Source organism: Erythrolamprus reginae, chromosome 1 (genome assembly GCF_031021105.1).
Source record: "Erythrolamprus reginae isolate rEryReg1 chromosome 1, rEryReg1.hap1, whole genome shotgun sequence".
Lineage (NCBI taxonomy): Eukaryota > Metazoa > Chordata > Lepidosauria > Squamata > Dipsadidae > Erythrolamprus > Erythrolamprus reginae.
In genome coordinates this window covers 276953746-276974612 of record NC_091950.1, presented here as the reverse complement: position 1 = coordinate 276974612, position 20867 = coordinate 276953746, and the positions used below count along the sequence as shown (strand labels likewise).

The 20867-nt window shown below is 40.5% G+C and overlaps 1 protein-coding gene across 1 annotated transcript in view; it reads right to left on the bottom strand.

Moving 5' to 3' along the window:
* ADGRB3 (adhesion G protein-coupled receptor B3) overlaps positions 1-20867 on the bottom strand; it is a 600119-nt gene that overhangs the window by 253829 nt on the left and 325423 nt on the right. Inside the window, exon 16 of the mRNA XM_070733042.1 lies at positions 15844-15887. Within this exon, the coding sequence (XP_070589143.1) occupies positions 15844-15887 (44 nt within the window). The remainder of the gene's footprint in view (positions 1-15843; positions 15888-20867) is intronic.

The following is a 20867-nucleotide window of genomic DNA, read 5'->3' as shown; positions in this document are numbered from 1 at the left end:
GGCCCAGTCCAATTAGGGTGTCTGTGCTCGAGGGTTGGTTGTTCGACTACCACCCTCGCCCGAGAGCCGAGTTGCTCTTGAGGGGCTTCTCCGAGGGATTTAGGATCCCTTATGTGGGTATTAGGAGGGCCTTCATGTCCGACAACCTCAGGTCGGTTGTCGGACATGAAGACATTGTACGGGCTAAGATTCGAAAGGAGGTGGCTGAGGGCAGGGTCCTTGGGCCCTTTCCGGAGCCGCCCTTTCCGAATCTTCGTGTGTCCCCCTTAGGTGTGGTCCCCAAAAAGGCGAGTGGTGAATTTAGGTTGATTCACCATTTGTCTTTTCCGAAAGGGGAGTCAGTGAATGACTTCATTCCTGACGAGCTTTGTTCTGTCCGGTACGCATCCTTTGATGCGGCCGTGGCTATGGTTAGGGAGTGTGGGGTGGGAGCCCTTATGGGTAAATGCGACATTAAGTCGGCATTTCGGCTCCTCCCCATTCACCCAGGCGACTTCGAGCTCCTGGGCTTCCATTTCGAAGGTGGGTTTTACGTGGATAGGGCATTGCCTATGGGCTGCTCTATTTCCTGCTCCCTTTTTGAGAGCTTTAGTACCTTCCTGGAGTGGGTGCTCAGGAGGCGGAGTGGCCTGGGGTCCGTCGTTCATTACCTTGATGATTTCTTGATGGCCGGGCCTGCGCAATCAGAGCAATGCTTTGCTTTGATGCGGGACTTCGAAGCCCTTTGTGCTCAATTGGGGGTGCCTTTAGCCTCCGAGAAGACCGAAGGCCCTGCCACCAGGATTACCTTCCTTGGTATTGAATTGGATTCAGTGGAGCAATCTTCCAGATTGCCCCTGGATAAGTTGATTAAAATCAGGTCCAAGCTTGAGGCGGTCTTGGGCTGCAGGAAGGTTACTCTTCGGCAGCTCCAGGAGTTGGCTGGGATCCTTAATTTTGCCTGTCGGGTAGTGGTGCCTGGTAGGGCTTTTTCTCGCCGGTTGTATGATGCGATGAAGGGGCTAAGTTTGCCCCACCATCGTACCCGCTTATGTGCAGGGGTCAGGGCTGACCTCTGCGTGTGGCGGGAGTTTTTGGAACGTTTTAACGGATTGTCGTTCTGGCGGCAGGAGCTTCTTTTGGAAGCGGAGCTGCAGCTGTGTTCCGACGCCGCAGGGACTTGCGGTTTTGGGGTAGTGTTAGGTGACCAGTGGTGCTGGTCGGCATGGCCTCCGGAATGGAGTGCCTGTTCATTGGTTAAGGACTTAACTTTTTTGGAGCTTTTCCCCTTAATAGTGGCCTTAGAGCTCTGGGGGGAGCAGTTCAGGGATAAGACTGTGCATTTTTGGTGTGACAATCTAGCGGTTGTCCATGTTGTGAACGCCCTGTCCTCTAAGAGTGACAGGGTGATGCGGCTTGTCCGCCATTTTGTGCACAGGTCCTTGTCTTTGAACGCCTTGTTTTTGGCTAGGCACGTCCCTGGTTTAGATAACGGGGTGGCTGACGCCTTGTCCCGTGGTCAGTTGTCCAGGTTTCGGACCCTGGCCCCGTGGGCCCGAGAGTCGCCAGAGGTGTTTCCAGCCCACCTGTGGAGCCTGGGCGGGCTCTCGAGAGCTGGAGAGACGAGGCCTCCAGGGCGATCGCATTATCGGTAGCTCCTAGCACCCTGCGAGCTTATCAGCGTGCAGGTAAGGAGTTTGGGGATTTCAGGCTGGGTAAGGGTTACCCCCATTGCTGGCCTGCCCCGGTTGAGCACCTAGCTGAATTCTGTGTCCTGCTGAAGGGGCGTGGCCTTTCAGTGAGGACTATCAGGGCTAGGTTAGCCGGCCTCGCCTTTTTGTCCAAGGCGGGGGGGTTTGGTGATTTTACGGGTGATTTTCGCATCCAGAGGATGCTGGAAGGTTGGGTGAGGGAGCGACAGGGGTTCCCCTCTGACACTCGTCGGGCCCTGACGGTTCAGCAGCTGTCTCTGATTAATCAGACATTTGGCAGTCTGTGTGCCTCTCTTTACGAGGCTCGGCTGTTCAGGGCAGCGACTTGCGTTATGTTTTTTGGGGCCCTCAGGGTCAGCGAGGCAATGGCCTCCTCACAGTCTGACTTGTCGCTCCGCGCCTTCCAGCTCGCTGATCTGACCTTTAGACAGGGGGGTGTCTCTCTTTTGGTGAGACACTCCAAGACAGATCAGTTACACAGAGGGGTTAGACTTGAACTTAGCGCAGCCACCGATAAGTCTGTTTGCCCGGTGGCTGCTTTGCAGCAATTCTGTGTTTTGCGTGGGTCAGGGCGTGGGTACCTTTTTCTACACCAGGATGGCACCCCCCTGACCCGGTATCAATTCTGGGCGATAGTGTCTAAGGCTATGTCTCAGGTAGGCATGGATCCCGCCGGCTATGGAACGCATTCGTTCCGTATCGGCGCCGCCACTAGCGCGGCACTTTCTGGTTTCCCGGCCCAACGGATTCAGGAGATCGGCCGCTGGCGGTCAGCGGCATATTTGGGTTATGTTAGGCCCGCTGTGGATCCGGGGCAGGGTTTAGGCTAGGTAACCTCTCTGTGTGTGTCCTCTTCCAGGTTCCCAGTCCAGGCAGAAACCGACGGTGCTCCTGTGTGGCCACAGCATGGTCTTCTGGGCCGGCCGCTCCGCAGCCAGAAGCGCCATCGGGACCCAGCTGTCATTGGGACGGTGGGTCAATGTTGTTTGGATGGGCCGGAGGGGTATGCGGTGGGAGGGGCTCCTACCGACGTTGCTGGGTACTCAGCATCTCAGGGCGGTACCCGGCGCTGCTGGGCGGGCGGCTACCCAGGGTCGCGCCCAGATGGGACTGGGTGGTCGGCAGCCCATAGCCGCACCCAGATGGCTGGTCTTGCACCTCGGTGGCAATGACCTATGCCTGCTTGGCGGTCTACCGTTGATCGTCCAGGCGCGCGAAGACCTGCGGCGGCTTCGCACGTTATGGCCCACCACGCAAGTGGTGTGGTCAGAGATCCTTCCAAGGATCGTTTGGAGGGACGCCATTTCCCTTAGGGCCATCCACCGGGTTAGACGCAGGGTGAATAAGGCCGTGGGTAAAACTGTCAAAGAATTAGAAGTAGTGGCCCATCCCCTCATCACTGTAGATCGGCCGTGGCTTTACCGGGCCGATGGCGTTCACCTGTCAGAACAGGGGAACGCCATTTTCTTACAGGACCTGCAGAGGTCTCTGCGTGAGCTGGCGCAGATAGAGGGGGGAGTCGGGGGGCCAAGATAGAGATCTGACCCCCGCTCCGTGGCAGGTTAGGGGCGGAAATCTGGGTGGTTTCAGCAACTGCGCGTTCTCCCTTGGGCATCTTTGGGGATGATTGACAGGTTCTCTCCAAGCCCATGGTGGGTGCTACCTGCGCACTTGGGGGGAACCTGTCTTTGGGTCCCGCTATTGAAGTCCCAGGGTAGGGGTGAGCCGGCGGGACCCCCCTCATGCGAGTGTATGGCAGGGTCTCAGGTGAGGGAGAGGTCCCTCACCTGGACCAGCATCGATTACGCCCATAGTTGCCCAGGAATGTTTGACCTTTTACGTCATTTCCGCCCCGGAAGTGTTTGTTTGACCCTGCAGGTCCACTGTTTCCGGGTCATAGTTGAGTATGTTGATTTATGCAAATTTATGCTAATTCATGCTAATTTAATTAATAAATTATGCAAATTTATTATAATAAAAATGACCCAAGTTTAAATCCAGCTCTTGTGTCCGAGTCGTTACTCCGTCTCTTCTGCAATAACGCCGGCTGACTCACCGGCCCCACAGCGATGTTGCTGAAGGGCCGGGCAGACTCGGACCCTTCAGATGGCGGCCGCCATCTTGTTTTCGGCCGAAATCTCGCGAGACGAGATTTCGGCCGGGAATGCCCTGCCCACGTGGCCGGGCATGACGTCGGGTCCGGGCGGGGCCTGCTGGCCCTATTTAAGGGGCAGCAGGCCGGGAAACAGCCTTTTCGCCCGGACCTGGTTGCCTGAGCAGACACCCACCCGCCCTTCCCTATTTTGCAGTGTGCCTAGGGGTCGCCTGCGGGGGCCGAATGGGAATTTTTTGCAGCCTCGCCCATTAGGCCAGGCTGTTTTTTCGCCCATTCCACACTGGGGAGATGGATGTGCGGTTAGGGGGTGTTTTGCATTTAATTAGGTTGATTGGCTTACTTCTGGTCATTGGGTAGGCAGGTTAGGGGCGGAAATCTGGGTGGTTTCAGCAACTGCGCGTTCTCCCTTGGGCATCTTTGGGGATGATTGACAGTTTCTCTCCAAGCCCATGGTGGGTGCTACCTGCGCACTTGGGGGGAACCTGTCTTTGGGTCCCGCTATTGAAGTCCCAGGGTAGGGGTGAGCCGGCGGGACCCCCCTCATGCGAGTGTATGGCAGGGTCTCAGGTGAGGGAGAGGTCCCTCACCTGGACCAGCATCGATTACGCCCATAGTTGCCCAGGAATGTTTGACCTTTCACGTCATTTCCGCCCCGGAAGTGTTTGTTTGACCCTGCAGGTCCACTGTTTCCGGGTCATAGTTGAGTATGTTGATTTATGCTAATTTATGCTAATTCATGCTAATTTAATTAATAAATCATGCAAATTTATTATAATAAAAATGACCCAAGTTTAAATCCAGCTCTTGTGTCCGAGTCGTTACTCCGTCTCTTCTGCAATATCTGATCTTTGTGTTTCATGACTGGTTTACTGACTTTGACCTTTTGTGTGCTGATTTTCCCCCGCTTTGAAACTAAACCAGAGCAAAGTGTGTGTCACTTTGTGAAAGAAGAAGGACTGTGAATTGCCTTACAGCTGCAAGCTAAGTATCACAGAACTGACAAGGGACTTGTACAAATTACCAGTTTGTTTGGAGACCAGTGCTCTTTGCTATACCAAAAGAGGGCTTGGTTTAAGTGAATTTTCATTATAAAGAACATTGTTTTGAATTTTCAAACGTGTGTGTGTTTGAAATTTGTACCTGTGAATTTTTGGAAGGAGTCTACCAGAGAGCCCGACAGTAGGAAGATGGCTGTAAAAAGAAATGGGGGATGCGGGCAGACAGAAAGTCAGCCGTGTTGAGAAGGTCTCTGACATAGGAAAAGGGACAAACAGGAAGTCCTTTCCAGCCAAAACAAAGGGTCAAGTCCTATAATTTGTTTGGTACTCATCATTTTTGTACTCATCATACCTCCCGGAACCAACAAGTACTGAGGTAACACTGTGTTTTAGAGTATAGACTAAACTTACCTAGCGTGGGTTATTATAATTTGTTGTATTCATTAAAATAAAAAATTAATAAAGTGTCTTCCAGGAAATTAACTCTCTGTACTTTATAGAGACTTGCTCTGTTCTCTCTAATATTGCAAATATCGCAAAGAGCCTATTTCACCATGCAGCAATATAGCTTTGCATACTCTAGGCACCCATAAAAGCACCTTAAAATCAAGTTTAAGACCAACTTAATTTGTTTCCAGTATAAAATATAATTTGTTGTTACATATAAAATAGCTAAATATGATTCGAGGTAATCTAATAAATCCAAACAACTAATTATCAATTCTGCTTTGATAACCATGTGCCTGTCTATATTTTTCTGGGACAAGGCAAGATCAAGATCTTTTATTTGGACATGTTGATGTTAGTCCTATGTGAAAGATATTTTTTTTTTACTGAAAAGTGATACTTTGTGATTAGATCAGACTACCTGGAAGATTAGTTATAATTTCAAGGAACAAACTATGTTTTTATTAGTGTTTTCTTCTTTGATTAACTGAATATTAAAGACAAGTAATCCCTCGACAGTCAGGATTCCTACCTGCCTACAGCACGGAAACTGCTTTGGTTGCGCTGATGGATGATCTCTGGCGGGCCTGGGATAGGGGTTGTCTGTCCCTGTGCTCCTTGACCTCTCAGCGGCCTTCGATACCATAGAACATGGTATCCTTCTGTGCTGACTGGAGGGTTTGGGAGTTGGAGGCACCATTTTACAGTGGTTCTCCTCCTCCAGTTGGTGTTAGCGGGGGGTCAGAGGTTGACTCCTAGGTTCCTACCTTGTGGGGTTCTTCAGGGGTTGATCCTCTCTCCCCTGCTGTTTAATATCTACATGAAACTGCTGGGTGAGATCATCCAGGTACACGTGGTGAGTTACCACCAGTACGCTGATGATACTCAGCTCTACATTTCCACCCCGTGTCCACTCAGTGAAGCAGTGGAAGTGATGTGCCAGTATCTGGAGGCTTTCAGGGTCTGATTGGTGCCAACAGGCTCAAGCTCAATCCAGACAAGATGGAATGGCTGTGGGTACTGCCTCCCAAAGACACGTCCATCTGTTCATCCATTACTCTGGGGGGATTATTGACCCCCTCAGAGAGGGTCTTCAACTTGGGCATCCTCCTTCATCTACAGCTGACTTTAGAACACCATCTTTCGGCTGTGGTGAGGGGGGCATTTGCCCAGGTTCGCCTGGTGCACCAGTTGCGGCCCTATTTGGACAGGTAGTCTTTGCTCACGATCAATCATGCCCTTATCACCTCGAGGTTTGACTACTGCAATGATCTCTACATGGGGCTAGCTTTGAAGAGTGTTTGGAAACTTCAAATTGTCCAAAATGCAGCCACGCGAGTGGTTTTGGGCCTTCCAAAATATGCCCACATCTCATCACTCCGCGGACTGCATTGGTTGCTGATTGGTTTCCAGACACAATTCAAAGTGTTGGTTATGACCTATAAAGCCCTACATGGCATAGGGCCAGATTATCTCTGAGACTGCCTTCTGCCGTACAAATTCCAATGTCTGGTTAGGTCCCACAGAGTTGGTCTCTTCAGGGTCCCATCAGCCAGACAATGCTGGCTGGTGGGGCCTAGGGGAAGAGCCTTCTCTGTGGGAGTCCTGGCCCCCTGGAATCAACTTCTCTCAGAGATTTGCACTGCCCCCACCCTCCTTGCCTTCCGTAACAATTTGAAAACACACTCATGTCATCAAGCTTGGGTTCATTAGACCCCAGCCTCTGCCCAATGAATGCATTCGATGCGATAGTATGTATGTGACAGTTTGATTTTAAATGTTTAGTTTTTAAGATAATTTTTAAATTAACTATTCTATTAATTGGCTTAAAAATGTTTTATATATTGTATATTTTTATCAAAATGTTGTAAGCTGCCCCGAGTCCATGGAGAGGAGTGGCATATATGTCAAACAAACAAACAAACAAACAAACAAACAAACAAACAAACAAACAAGCTTTGTGCAGGGACAAGTGAGTGAATCCTACCTTCCCAAAATAAGTCTCCCTTAGCCTTTCAAAAAAGTTTTTCCTGACCAGAAGTGGGATCATACTACTGCCCTCTGGCTAACTTCACTGTAAGAGATGACCAGACTAAGCCCAAGGGAAGGATCATACATGTCATCAGTCATCAGTCCTGAGTCTCTTTGTGCTCATACAAAATCTAAGTCCAACCCACCTTGAATTCCTTTCAATCTTATCTACCGCCATTTTGCTTTGACTGTTAGTTGTTTCAATTCTTGTAGAGAGCTTAAGCTCGCGATAAATATTTATAGCCATTGAAACTGCCTGGATATTCTGATATTTCTGGCACTTGACATTCACAGTTAATACAAATCAAAGCCTTATGAATACTGTTGAAATATGGCATTATAAAAGTAAATATATATTGCTAGAAATGGCAATTGTTTAAGTATTGATTAATTGTCTTCTATTTGTACATAATTTAGTTTACACAAGATAAACCTTTTCCGATTTTCATTCATATTCCATATTAAGGTTGTGCCAAGTAGAAGTGAAATTGGTTCTATTTACTAATTGTAAGGTGACATGATTCTACTTTCAGGAGTTAGTAGCTGAGTTTTAAAGCCACTCCTTCTCCTCCTCCTTTTTCTGAATGCTCTGCAGGCTCATCAAAAACTGTTTAGAATGATTCTGTCAGCAGTATGCTGACAGAGAAAAAACTGCCTTGGACCAGAAGGTGCAATATGCTAAATGAAACTTACACTGCTCCAGCTATTAAGAAGGAAAAAGATATCAAGCAAATTCAATCACCTTTTCCTTAGAAATTTGATTCTGAAGGATATATTCTCTTTTTCCTCTTTCTCTCTTCCTATACATTTCTTCCTATTTTTTTCAAATGAACTCAGTATTGATCCATTAGTTGCGATGGGATTTGACCAACTGACTCAGAGTCATTCAGACTGGCTTTCATGCCTAAAGTGGGACTAGAATTCAAAATCTCTCAGTTACTAGCCTGGTGCCTTAACCACTAGGCGAAATCAGCACTTGTGTTCCCAAAAATGTATTTCTGCTAAAAGTTAGAATCCATTCTTAGGATACGTAATGCATTAGCCCAATGGTTCAGGGCACATTAGCATGTGATGATTGACACAGGATTAACAAAAGAAAATAAAATTTCTTATAGAAGAAGATTCTTGCTGTCCCAAAGGTGCTATTGCGAAAAAAAACCCTGGTTTCTTGGTTACTTCTTTGAAAATATTTCACTTGTCATCCAAGAAACAGTTTCAGTTCTGCTTTTTGGATGAGTAGAAGAAAGTAAGTCAAGTTGTATTTTGAAAAGCATCTTTGAGACAACCATGACATGGATTATTGAGAACCTCCATAGACAAGAGTCTTGCAGGGTCATGCTAATGGACCATTTAGTCCAGTCTTCTATGTTCTACAATGATCACAGATACGTTCAGAAAGTAACAAACACAGAAGAATGAAGAACGATGTATTGCTTTCTAGCACTAAATATTTAAATGAAGCTGTCCATCATTTAATGATAGGAGACTATATAGATTCTGTTTCAAGATGCCTTAGGATGGCATATTGAAAAGTTCACTTTTCCTCCTTGTTTAAAGTAGTTCCTTTAATTGATCCTGAATTTCCCCATTTTTTTTTCAGCAAATGATTCCATGTCCTAACACTGTGATGAAGGTTGAAAACTTCACTCTATCCATATTTCAATACCAAATGAATTTTAGGACAGCTTTCCCCATGACTGGCATCATGGGAAGTGGAATATTTTTGTTATAACTTTCATTTCCAGAACTTCTCTCAGTTTTTTTAAATTGAATTTATTTCTCACATTTTTTCTGGGAAATCAAGATGGTGTACTATACTTGGCAGTTGTTTTAATTTGCTTTCCATAGCAAATTAAAGGTTAGTCATCCTGAGTGCAAAATAGAAGCTTTATTATTAAGGTAATTAATTGGTCTATGTCCAAGTCCAATATTTTAATTGCTACACCATACTAGCTCCCAAATTATATTTTTAATGCCATATAAGAGGAAAATAATCATATTAACTGATTTTTTATAGGCAGACAATTCTGGTAAAATCATATCCATTGGGTGGTGAAGACTTGAAAGTGACTAACCTAGTAACATAACAAAAGCACGTTGAAATAAAATCCAATTTATTTTTAAAAGGAAAATTGGCATCCACATAATGGCCCAAAGTTGTGCATTCCAAATCCGGACTAAAAAATAAGACAGATCTAGTGAAATGCTATGATACAAACAGCAGGAAAATATATGCCATGTGCATTCTTATAGGTACCAACTGGTGTCATTACATAACTGTTTAGGTCACATCTCAATTCTTTTTTTCTTGGTGACTTCATTTTCTGTTTATGGGTTGAAAAATTATCTCTCTTTTGTTAACATCATAGTTAGAGGCACAAAGTGCAGGGACACAAGCTGCACTAATAATTAGATCAGATATTATTGTTTCTCTGTTTGTTTTGCAATGTGGTTTTGAATGCTCCTTAGGATGATGATGATGATGATGATGATTATTATTTATTAGATTTGTATGCTGCCCTTCTCCGAAGACTCGGGGCGGCTCACAACATGATGATAATGATGATGCTGATAATAATAATAATAATAATAATAATAATAATAATAATAATAATTAATAATAATAATAATAATAATAATAATAATAATAATTTATTAGATTTGTTTGCTGCCCCTCTCCGAGGACTCGGGGTGGATAACTTTGGAACTGTCTGAATTGTTCACCCCCCCCAAAAAAATTATATATTTATTTGTTTGCTTGCTTTCTTATTTCCTTATTTAGTCACGTTTAGACAATTTCCGCACAGAGGGACCATGGAAGACATACAAATAAAATACTAAAACATAAAAACAGTATTTAAAATGTAACAAGTACCACAGATCAATGTTAAAATTAAAAGGCAGAGGAATGCTAACCAGCCTCATGGCTATGTGCTCCTTGGGCAGTGCCAAGAAGGACCGCAGTGTCAAATTTCCACCCCTTTCTGAAAGGCCAGGAGAGGGGGGTGGGGCCTATCTTGGAAGCCAGAATGTTCTGTAGGGACAAACAGGTAATCCTTGACTTATGACATCAATTGAGTCCAAAATTTCTGTTGTTAAGTAAGACATTTGTTAAGTGGATTTCCCCCCATCTTACGACTTTTCTTGTCATAGTTCTTAAGTGAATCACTGCAATTGATAGTGACCTGGTTGTTAAGTGCATCTGGCTTCCCTATTGACTTTGATTGCCAGGAGGTCGCAGAAGGAGATTTCATGACCCCGGGACACTGCAACTTTCATAAATATGAACCTGTTGCCAAAGCATCTGAATTGTTGTCACATGATCATGGGGATTCTGCAAAGGTTGTAATTTTGAAAAATGGTTATAAGAGGAATCAGACTATAATAGAATTTGGAATACATTTTACAATTGGCTAGAAATTAGGAATCAAAGTAAGTAACAGAGAAACTAAAACCAGAATTATAAAATATTCATGTGTATATATGTATGAAACTATAGATTAAATTACTAATGGCAAAAAAACATGTACCAACTTAAACGGTGAAGTAAGAAAGTAGTATATATATATTGACACAAAATACTGTAAAATATATTGTATAGTGTTCTTAATGTTTATATTTGTATGTGTTATGTATTTGTTCAGTTTAATTTTTGTCTTATTTTTTACTTTTATTTATTTTTCTTTGTCTTGTTTTTTTGTATTTTTATTTTGTATTTGTGTTTTTTAATGTTGGAAAATTAATAAAGACTATTTAAAAAAAGAAAAGAAAAAGAAAAATGGTTATAAGTCACATTTTTTCTGGTGTGGACCTAACTTTGAACAATCACTAAACAAAGTGTTGCAAGTTGAGGATTACCTATCAACTTACATATTACTGTTTCTCCCATATTAAACTCTGTAACAAGGTAGCTATGAAGTGGGAATTGTGTGCTGTTTCTTATTTTTGTAACCCTACAAAGCATGGCAAGGATAGTGTATGGGCCACTATCACTAAAAGAGCAGAAGCATAATGGTGCCAAAGATGAAAATGAGAGCAGAAGAAAAGGTAACGATTCCCAGTATAAAAGAACTAAAGTTATGGTTGTATGTGTACTGTACGGCTCAAAAGGCAATCAGCAACAGCTGGAGAAACTGCTTCATTTTTGTTTCTTTGCATGTTACTACAGCAATGCGAATGTAAGATAGGGAATACTGTTTAGTTCTAACATCTATTTCACTAAGAGCTAGAATCTGATTGGCCACAGGGCAAGCCTACTTCATGCTTTCAGATCTTTTTAAAAAAATTCCCTTCTCGTTTAAATTATGCAAATTTTGTCAGTGAAGATGCCAAGTTCACAGGGACTCTGACTACTTTATCCTCAAAATGTCTTGCAAAGTTGTCACTGCCAGCCTCTAGTGGTTCTAATGTATTCTGAGACGGGGATGTGATAGTTCCTTCACTGATCTGAAGTTTTAACTGAATGTCTTCCCGGAGATGTAATGAGGATGGGGGAAAAATGATAACTTTACTGTTGTCACTGTCTTAAAAAAATAATGACAATTTTCTTCCAGTTATTCTTTACTCTGATTGTTATATGATTTATAGTAATGCACAGTCTTTCAATGTGATATGATATAAATAGGCTGTTTAGTTATATCACAAACTCTTTAGGTTACAGCTGTTTAATCCAGGAACTTCTATACAAGAAACAATTTATACTTTCTACAATTTTTGGAGAGAGCAATGAGTAAGCAATAGCTCTAACTAATAATATATTAGATCTATCTGCCCATGTTACACCAACACTCCGCAGTCTGCATTGGTTGCCGATCAGTTTCCGATCACAATTCAAAGTGTTGGCTATGACCTATAAAGCCCTTCATGGCACTGGACCAGATTATCTCAGGGACCGCCTTATGATGCACAAATCCCAGCGACCAGTTAGGTCCCACAGAGTGGATCTTCTCTGGGTCCCGTCAACTAAAGAATGTCAATTGGCGGGACCCAGGGGACGAGCCTTCTCTGTGGCGGCCCCGGCCCTCTGGAACCAACTCCCCCCAAATATTAGAATTGCCCCCACCCTCCTTGCCTTTCGTAAGCTGCTTAAAACCCACCTTTGCCGTCAGGCATGGGGGAATTGAGACTCTCTTCCCCCTAGGCCTTTACAATTCTATGCATGGTATGTATGCATTTATGTTTGGTTTTTTATATTAATGGATTTTTAATTGTTTCTAACGTCACACTACTATTGTACACTGCTTTATTGTTGCTGTTAGCTGCCCCGAGTCTCTGGAGAGGGGCGGCATACAAATCCAATAAATAAATAAATAAATTTGTACAAAATAGCTGGCTGGAACAAGTTGTAATATAAACAAACCAAAATGTCTTTGTTGTTCAAGGACATAAACATAAGCCAGGCTTATATAATTTTAAAGGGTAGTTCATAATTTCAGTCTGCCCTATATAGAAAAGTGTGATGCTGCTTACAATAGAATTTAAATTTATCTGCAAGTGATGGAATCCAAGACAAATATCTCAATAGCACAATGTTGCACATTATATTTCAATATCTGTGTATTAAATTTTTTAGATTGTATGCAATATATATATATATATATATATATAATATTTTAGGGTACACTGCCCAGAATCCTTCTCTGAGGGCGATGGGTGGTTCAAAAATATGTCAGCTGCCACCTTATGCTTCCTTGTGCATCCCTTCTATGCCGTGACAGACTGCCATGAACTGTGGGGAGAGGGAATGAAAGGTGGGATGCTTGGGAATATGAAAGTAAGTGCTTTATCTCCTTGAGGGGCTGCCTCAAGGTCACCCAGCTGGAAGAAGGGGGGAACAGCTTGCCAAACGGTGCTTTGACTGACAGTGATGAAAGCATCTTGCATGAACCTGATTGGTTACACTGGGGTAGGCAATGGGAGGTAGCTAAAGGAGCAAAAAGTATAAGTTAGGGGTTTGGCGCACGATTCTCAGTTCTGGCTTTGCAATACTGCAATGCACTTGACCTCTAATAATACCTTTCTCAACGAATGGAGCCAAGGATCATTTCTATTTAGAGGTTTAAGTTGTCAGGTCCGACAATGTGGAATATAAATAAATGAAAGTAAAATAGCTATCCTCCATTTCCAGTACATTGGGAACTTTTACTATAATTTAAGACCTACAGTCTTAGAATACAAATTCTGTAAGATAATCAAATAGTAAAATACTCATTCATGAGATCATTGCAGAGGAAAAATGGTAAAGAAACTTAAACCAAGGTTTGCTAAGATTATTTTCCTACACCCACAAATTTAGTAAAAAAGCAGTAGCAAGATGTGATGGAAGAAATAGGATCCTTTTCTCACCTCTTGCAAGTGATCTGCTTAACTCCAAGGCAGTAGAAGATAACTAACTGTTTCAGCAAACCGCAGTGGTGGTAGTCATGTTACAGGGATATAACAAATGATAGCATCCATCTTTTCTGATCCCACATACTCTCATGACTAATGCCTCTCCCATTGGGTTGTTTTTATTATTGGAAATCTTCAAGCAGCTTTAGGAACAGCCATTTAAAAACTACCATTGAAAAGTTTCACTGTTCCTGAGATTTGAAGTACTGAAATGACTTATAATTGAAATAAGTCATTTTTGAGGATTCCTAAAAACGCATTCCTGAAAAATACATCCTTCCTCTGCAATATGGCAGAGAAAGGATGAAAAATGGAAAGGATCCAGGGGCAACAGCACTGACATGAAAAACACACTTATAACAGAGACCTACCTCGATTATCACAATCTTTCTGTTACATTAGGATGGATCTATACAGTGAGTTCTAACCATATTTTATGCCTTGGGAAGCACTGATATTGCCTTAAATACTGATGAGTGCTGTGGAACAATTACAGTAATCATTATAAAACATGCAAAAAGATTCAAATGTTTCTTCAACGTTCACAGCTTTTAGCACAATTAAACTAGCGGGATGCAATCATTTCTGACATAGACATGTTTACCTGCACAAAGGAAAATAACAGTGCATAAACGCTATATTTGTTCAATCGCATTCTTTTTCTTAAAATCTACTTCGCATTGATTCTTTTACACTTGTACGTTTGTCACTGGAGTACGGAGAAGCCATATTTTGAATTCCTGATAATGGGGAAAGAGAAGCTTCTAAAATACAAGCATAATTATGTACAGTCCCATATGTCAGAGAGACCTTAAGAAATGCTTACAAATAATTGATTGTATAATGTGATGAATAAATGTGTTTCATTTTACTTTGTAAAAAACTTCAAAAAGTGCCTGAAGAAACTAAAACTTTTTCTTTATTTCATTTTAAGAGTTGTTTTTGAACAAACTATCCCCCCAAAAGTGGCTTGCAAGAATAATGATTTTAAGGCTTGGAATTTTTTTGTACACTGCAGACTTGCTTGTGAGAAGGGTGGCTATATACAGTAAATTAGAGAGGTAGGCAGACAGGTAGATAAATTGATAGGTAGATTGTTGATAAGTAAGTAGATGATGGATGGATGGATGGATGGATAGATAGATGATAGATAGATAGAGAGGTAGGTAGGTAGGTAGGTAGGTAGAGCAAGCTCTAATAAAGCAACAGGAAGACTAAGAATACCTTAAATTCGCAAGGGGTACAATCACATAATCTTTGCTTACAGCACAACTAATTAAAATGTATCCCTCAATGTTAATCTTCCTATAGCACAAACTTGCATGCGCCAATTGAAAACAATATATTTAATGGAGAATATTTTCAAAACAGTATGCATAACAATGCAGTCTATGCTTAGCCAAAAGTATAGCTTACTATGTTCACTTGGACTTTTCTATAGTAAATGCACTTAAAAATGCAGCCAAATAGACCTCACAAGGAAAACATTGCCTAATTGACTATATTCAATCTCACTTGAAAAAAATTCATGGCTGATGGTGAGCATTAACATACAACATGGCAGAAACACAAATGTATTTCCTTTATCATATTAGTAGAATTTATTATTAATATAAATTACTTTGAGGGTTTTTTTAAATAGTGACACAACTGTCTTTGCTACAATATTAGTTTTGAAATGATTAACTGGCTCAATTTCATCAAACACAATAAATAATACACAAACATATTAACACACTTTGTATGTACATACGTACAAATGTACATCTTTTGTTGGCCAAAAATTTGACAGTGTACTCAGAATATGTTGCCTAGTAACATGATCTCTTGTAATAATAGCACAAACAAGGATTTTATCCTAGGAGTCACATGGAATCATATGTTTCTGTAAAGATTTCTGTGCATACCAAGAGACTGTCAGAGACCCTTGACAATAATAAATTATTAAGTAATCAATGCCAGAATGAAGTGGGTGATTTTCTAGTGCCAACATATAATGTAAAAATACACTGAAATTGGCACAGCAGTATATCGGCATAATTATATACTTAAGTTCATGTTTAGCACAGATTTCTGCATTTCATATTCATGCCTTTTAATCTCTACCTAGATATTGATGTGATTTGGAAATATAAATCTCAAATAAGAGCAATAAACATCTGTTACTTACATTCTGGAGTCATCCCATAATGCGCAATAGGGATTCAATGTTCCCTGAAAAAGTGGGAGAATGTCCATTAAAATGTATTATTTACTCAGAGATGTAACATGCACACACACATGTCAAATATCCTGGTAAGATTATGGCTAGCTGAAGAGAGCAAAATAACTTGAAATAGATATATATTAATCACTCTTCATTTTCATTATCAAATAACTAACTAACTAACTAACTAACTAACTAACTAACTAACTAACTAACTAACTAACTAACTAACTAACTAACTATTCAGCAGTCCTGAGTAAAAATGAAAAGTGCAGTTGTATGAAATATAAGTAAACATGCTATTCAGACTTGGCCAGATACCAAGCCTTCTGAGAGTTGCTTGATCTTTACATTAGAACTTAATAATATAAACACACACATACACAGAGAGAGGCAGAGGGAGAAGGAGAGGGAGGGAGAGAGAGAAAGAGAGAGGGAGAGAGAAAGAACTCTGAGATTTGAATGAACATAAGAACTGGATTAAATTCCTAGTTCTGTGAATCCATTCAAAATTATTCCAAGCTTCTCTTCATTCCAGAAGTTTAATTTGTATGTGTTCATGTACAATATAGTTTTGTTTTACTTTTGTCTGAATAGTTAGGATCATAAATCCTTGCTGAACCATTGCCATTCCTATCTAGAGATCTATGAGGTTATTCTAATTTATCTTCTGCACATTGCTTCATAATTTACAAATGATCTTCTGACCAGTTGTCATGTTTCAACTGCATTGCCATTTCAGGACCATTTTCTTTTGTCTCTGTTGACTTTATTGCTTCATTTATTGAACTACAAACATAATACTCCATGAAAAATCAGCTTCTGCTTCCACCTTTAAATATTAAAGATAGTATTCACGGTCCTAAGGGATGTCCACTCTAGTTGTCATAGAAGAAGGCCTCCAGGATGGCCCTTATCCAGATAGGTAGAAGCAACTTACTTTTTCACTATGAAGAAATCAACCCCCCCCCCCAAAAAAAAAAAAAAAAAAAGCTCTCCAGAAACTATAAATAAACAGTTTTATAGAATCCTCCATTTATGGCTGTAGTCCAGGTCAGTCTGATCTAGACTGCTGAAAACAAATAGGAAAACACTTTGCCACACTTTATGCCTAGTATACTCAAGTTGTTGAGATGATTTTTTTTCTATTGTTGCTCTGGAAAAGCTACTCTGACAAATCAGCATGCACAAAAACATTTTAAACAATTTTTCCATTAGCTTATACAAAAACAAAATATGAACCCAAGCAGGTCATTCTGACAACAGATAAACAGAGAGTAAGACAATTAGGAGTCTAAACTAGAAATGTGTCTAACTAAATCTGACAATGTAGTATAATTTTCCCTTTTACACACTGCAAACTTTAAATATTAGCCTGCACCATGGAGATAAGATTGTTTTTTAAAAACCTAAACTAGAAAAAGGAATCATTTCCTTGCTGAGTTGGATCCAGGAAGATCCAATTACACATTGTCCATTTTAAAGAACGTATATACTTAAAATACTACAGTATTATAATTCAGTCAACCACCTTCATTGTGCTGCTTCTCAGAGCCAGATCTTTAAGCCCTTAGGAAAACAGGAGGGTTGGGACCAACCTCACATTTTGTGTGTGTGTGTGTGGGGGGAGATGTTCCAGAAGAGAAGAGCAACACCAGAGAAGATTCTCCTCCTGGATGCCACCAGCTATAATAATGAGACAGACGGGACTGCAGATGCCTCCTCTGCCAGACTGAGTGGTACAGGCCAATCCCAGTGGGTTGAAACAGTCCCTTTATAGGTGATCACCAACACCTTGAATTTTACCTGGAAGCAGAGTGGTAATCAATGCAGCTCATGGAGCTGCGGTGTTACATGGGCCATTCTTGGACCCCCAAAAATGATATTGGATATTCAGAGAAAAACAGGGCACGAAATTGACTTTGAAAAAACTAAATTACTTTCCAAAACAGAAAATTTATACAGAAGAATTACTAGAGAAGCTATAGAAATTGAGAAACGCCCCCTATGCATGAATAAAAGAGATGATACGTCCCGCCTACCAGAGATTTGGAAACCAGCCTTAAACAAAAAAACATATCAGAATAATCACCATATCAATCTTTCAAGTAAGTGTGATTCCACCAACCAATCAAATCACTAAAACATAGTCACCCAATCTATTTGCTACATTCAAACCAAATCTCCACCCCCAACACTATATATAAGGAAGAAATGGCAGTTACAAACATTCCATATTTACAGCAACACGAAGCTTAAAACTTCAGCCTGATGATGGTGAATGTGATATATGTCAAATGTTTTTTTGTTTTTTTGTTTTTTAGCTGGAATTTTAAAATTAAGGATTGTCAGATTTAGTTATATATATATTATGTCGGATCACCCTGGTATATTGAAGGAACATCACAGCTCCTTTTTGCCTCTAGGCCCAACCCAAGACCATAAAATTCCAGCTAAAAAAACATTTGACATTTATATATATATATATATATATATATATATATATATATATATATATATATATATATATATATATATGTAGATTGTTCTGAGTTCGGGTTTTGCCCTGTGTAATGTTTTGCATGTCTATGCGACGTTTCGGTGAAATCACATTCACCATCATCAGGCTGGAGTTCCAATCTTTGTGTTTTTGCAAATGAATATTAGCAACTGACATTTCTTCTTAGCATGTAGTGTGGGGGTGGAGATTTGCTTTGAATGTAGCAAATAGATTGGGTGACTATGCTTCCGTGATCTGATTGGTTGGTGTAATCATGGTTATAGAAGGAATGGCATGAAGATTATGAAGTGTTTTGTTTAAGTCTGATTTCCAAATATAAAATTCTAAAATTTTATATTTGGAAATCAGACTTAAACAAAACACTTCATAATCTTCATGCCATTCCTTCTATAACCATGATTACACCAACCAATCAGATCACGGAAGCATAGTCACCCAATCTATTTGCTACATTCAAAGCAAATCTCCACCCCCACACTACATGCTAAGAAGAAATGTCAGTTGCTAATATTCATTTGCAAAAACACAAAGATTGGAACTCCAGCCTGATGATGGTGAATGTGATTTCACCGAAACGTCGCATAGACATGCAAAACATTACACAGGGCAAAACCCGAACTCAGAACAATCTACATACATATACCCGTGAAAATTTACGAAAACAAATATATATATATATATATATATATATATATATATATATATATATATATATATATTTGTTTTCGTAGATTTCGTGTTCGCCTGAGAACAAGGACAGAAACACCAGCCTGAAGATGACAAGTGGGACCTCGTCGAAACGTCGCCAGAAATTTCAAAATCCTACACAGGAAGAAACCCGAATATACCAAGACCGTCATATATATATATATATATATATATATATATATATATATATATATATATATATATATATATATATATATATATAAATATATATATATAAATATATATATTTGTTTTCGTAGATTTTCACGGGTATATGTATGTAGACTGTTCTGAGTTCGGGTTTTGCCCCGTGTAATATTTTGAGTGTCTATGCGACGTTTCGGTGAAATCACATTCACCATCATCAGGCTGAAGTTTTAAGCTTTAAATATGGATATAAATATTTAAAGCAGCATGAAGCTTAAAACTTTTAATTCTGATTTCAAATCCAACTTTGGTCAAACTAGAAATTGTCATGGGTATCCTAGTAATAAGTGCAAAATCAATCGCCAGCAACTATAAAAAATTTCTAATGCCATAATATTCTTCACTTTGATTTCTTCTTTTTGTAGGAACAGGTGTGTCAAAATTATTGAGCCTTCCTGAAAGGTAGGTGTTCTTCAAAGAAAGCCCACTGGTTTGACATTCAAACTAGAACACACAATGTTGCATACAGCTACCCCTTGCCCAAGTTTTTGCTTTTTCCACTTAAACAAGATTCTCATTAAAGCAATGACTTTTAAAATATCTTAAGCCTGATATTTACCTGATCGTAACCATCACATTAAACCACATAGAACAGATTTAAATCACATGTGTGATGGAACACAGTTATTAGCATAATATGAGAAAAAAATACTTGAATAAAAGTTCAGGATTTTACTTCTTGGTTGGAGAATTAATTAAATAATTAAATTGGTAACATTAACATCTGTACTTTGTGAGCCATTAATGTACAACATTCAAGGTCTGCAACGGAAGTAAAATTGTCTTCACCTGATTAAAATTAACTACAGGGTTCAGAGATAAAGCCATTTTAATTACAAAAATTACTATCTCGTCTTAAATTTAAGTGAATTATTGTAGTGGAAAAATAAAAAAAGAAACCATTAAATTAGCACATTGGGAAAAAAGATACTGATTAAAAAAGATACACATACACACACACTGTGTTCCCCCCAAACATAGACCTTATATTTTTTGAAACTTGAAATAATTTCTTGCCCTTACTGCCATGCCCTCAAAAGCCCAGAGGATGTCTTATTTTGCAGGAAACAGTATATATACACATATGTACACACACAATTTAAATGGTCTAATTTTAACAATTCTGTTAAACAATTTGGGGTGGCATACTGCAGACTACTTCAGCTAACTGCTAGCTGAAGTTCAGCAGTTCAAATCTCACCACCAGCTCAAGGTTGACTCAGCCTTCCATCCTTCCAAGGTGGATAAAATGAGGACCCAGACGTTGGGGGCAATATACTCATTCAGTAAACCACTTAGAGAGGGCTGTAAAAGCACCATGAAGCAGTATATAAGTCAAAATGTAATATAAAAAATGTAAAACTCCTGGCTCGCAGGCCGGATGCCTCACACGCTGGCCATGCTCACGGCCAGTTTAGCGAAGGGGAAAAAAGTCCCAATAAGTCATATGACACCGCTGTGACATCATTTATTTATTCATTCATTCATTCATTCATTCATTCATTCAATCAATCAATCAATCAATCAATCATTTTTTTTAATGCCGCCCTTC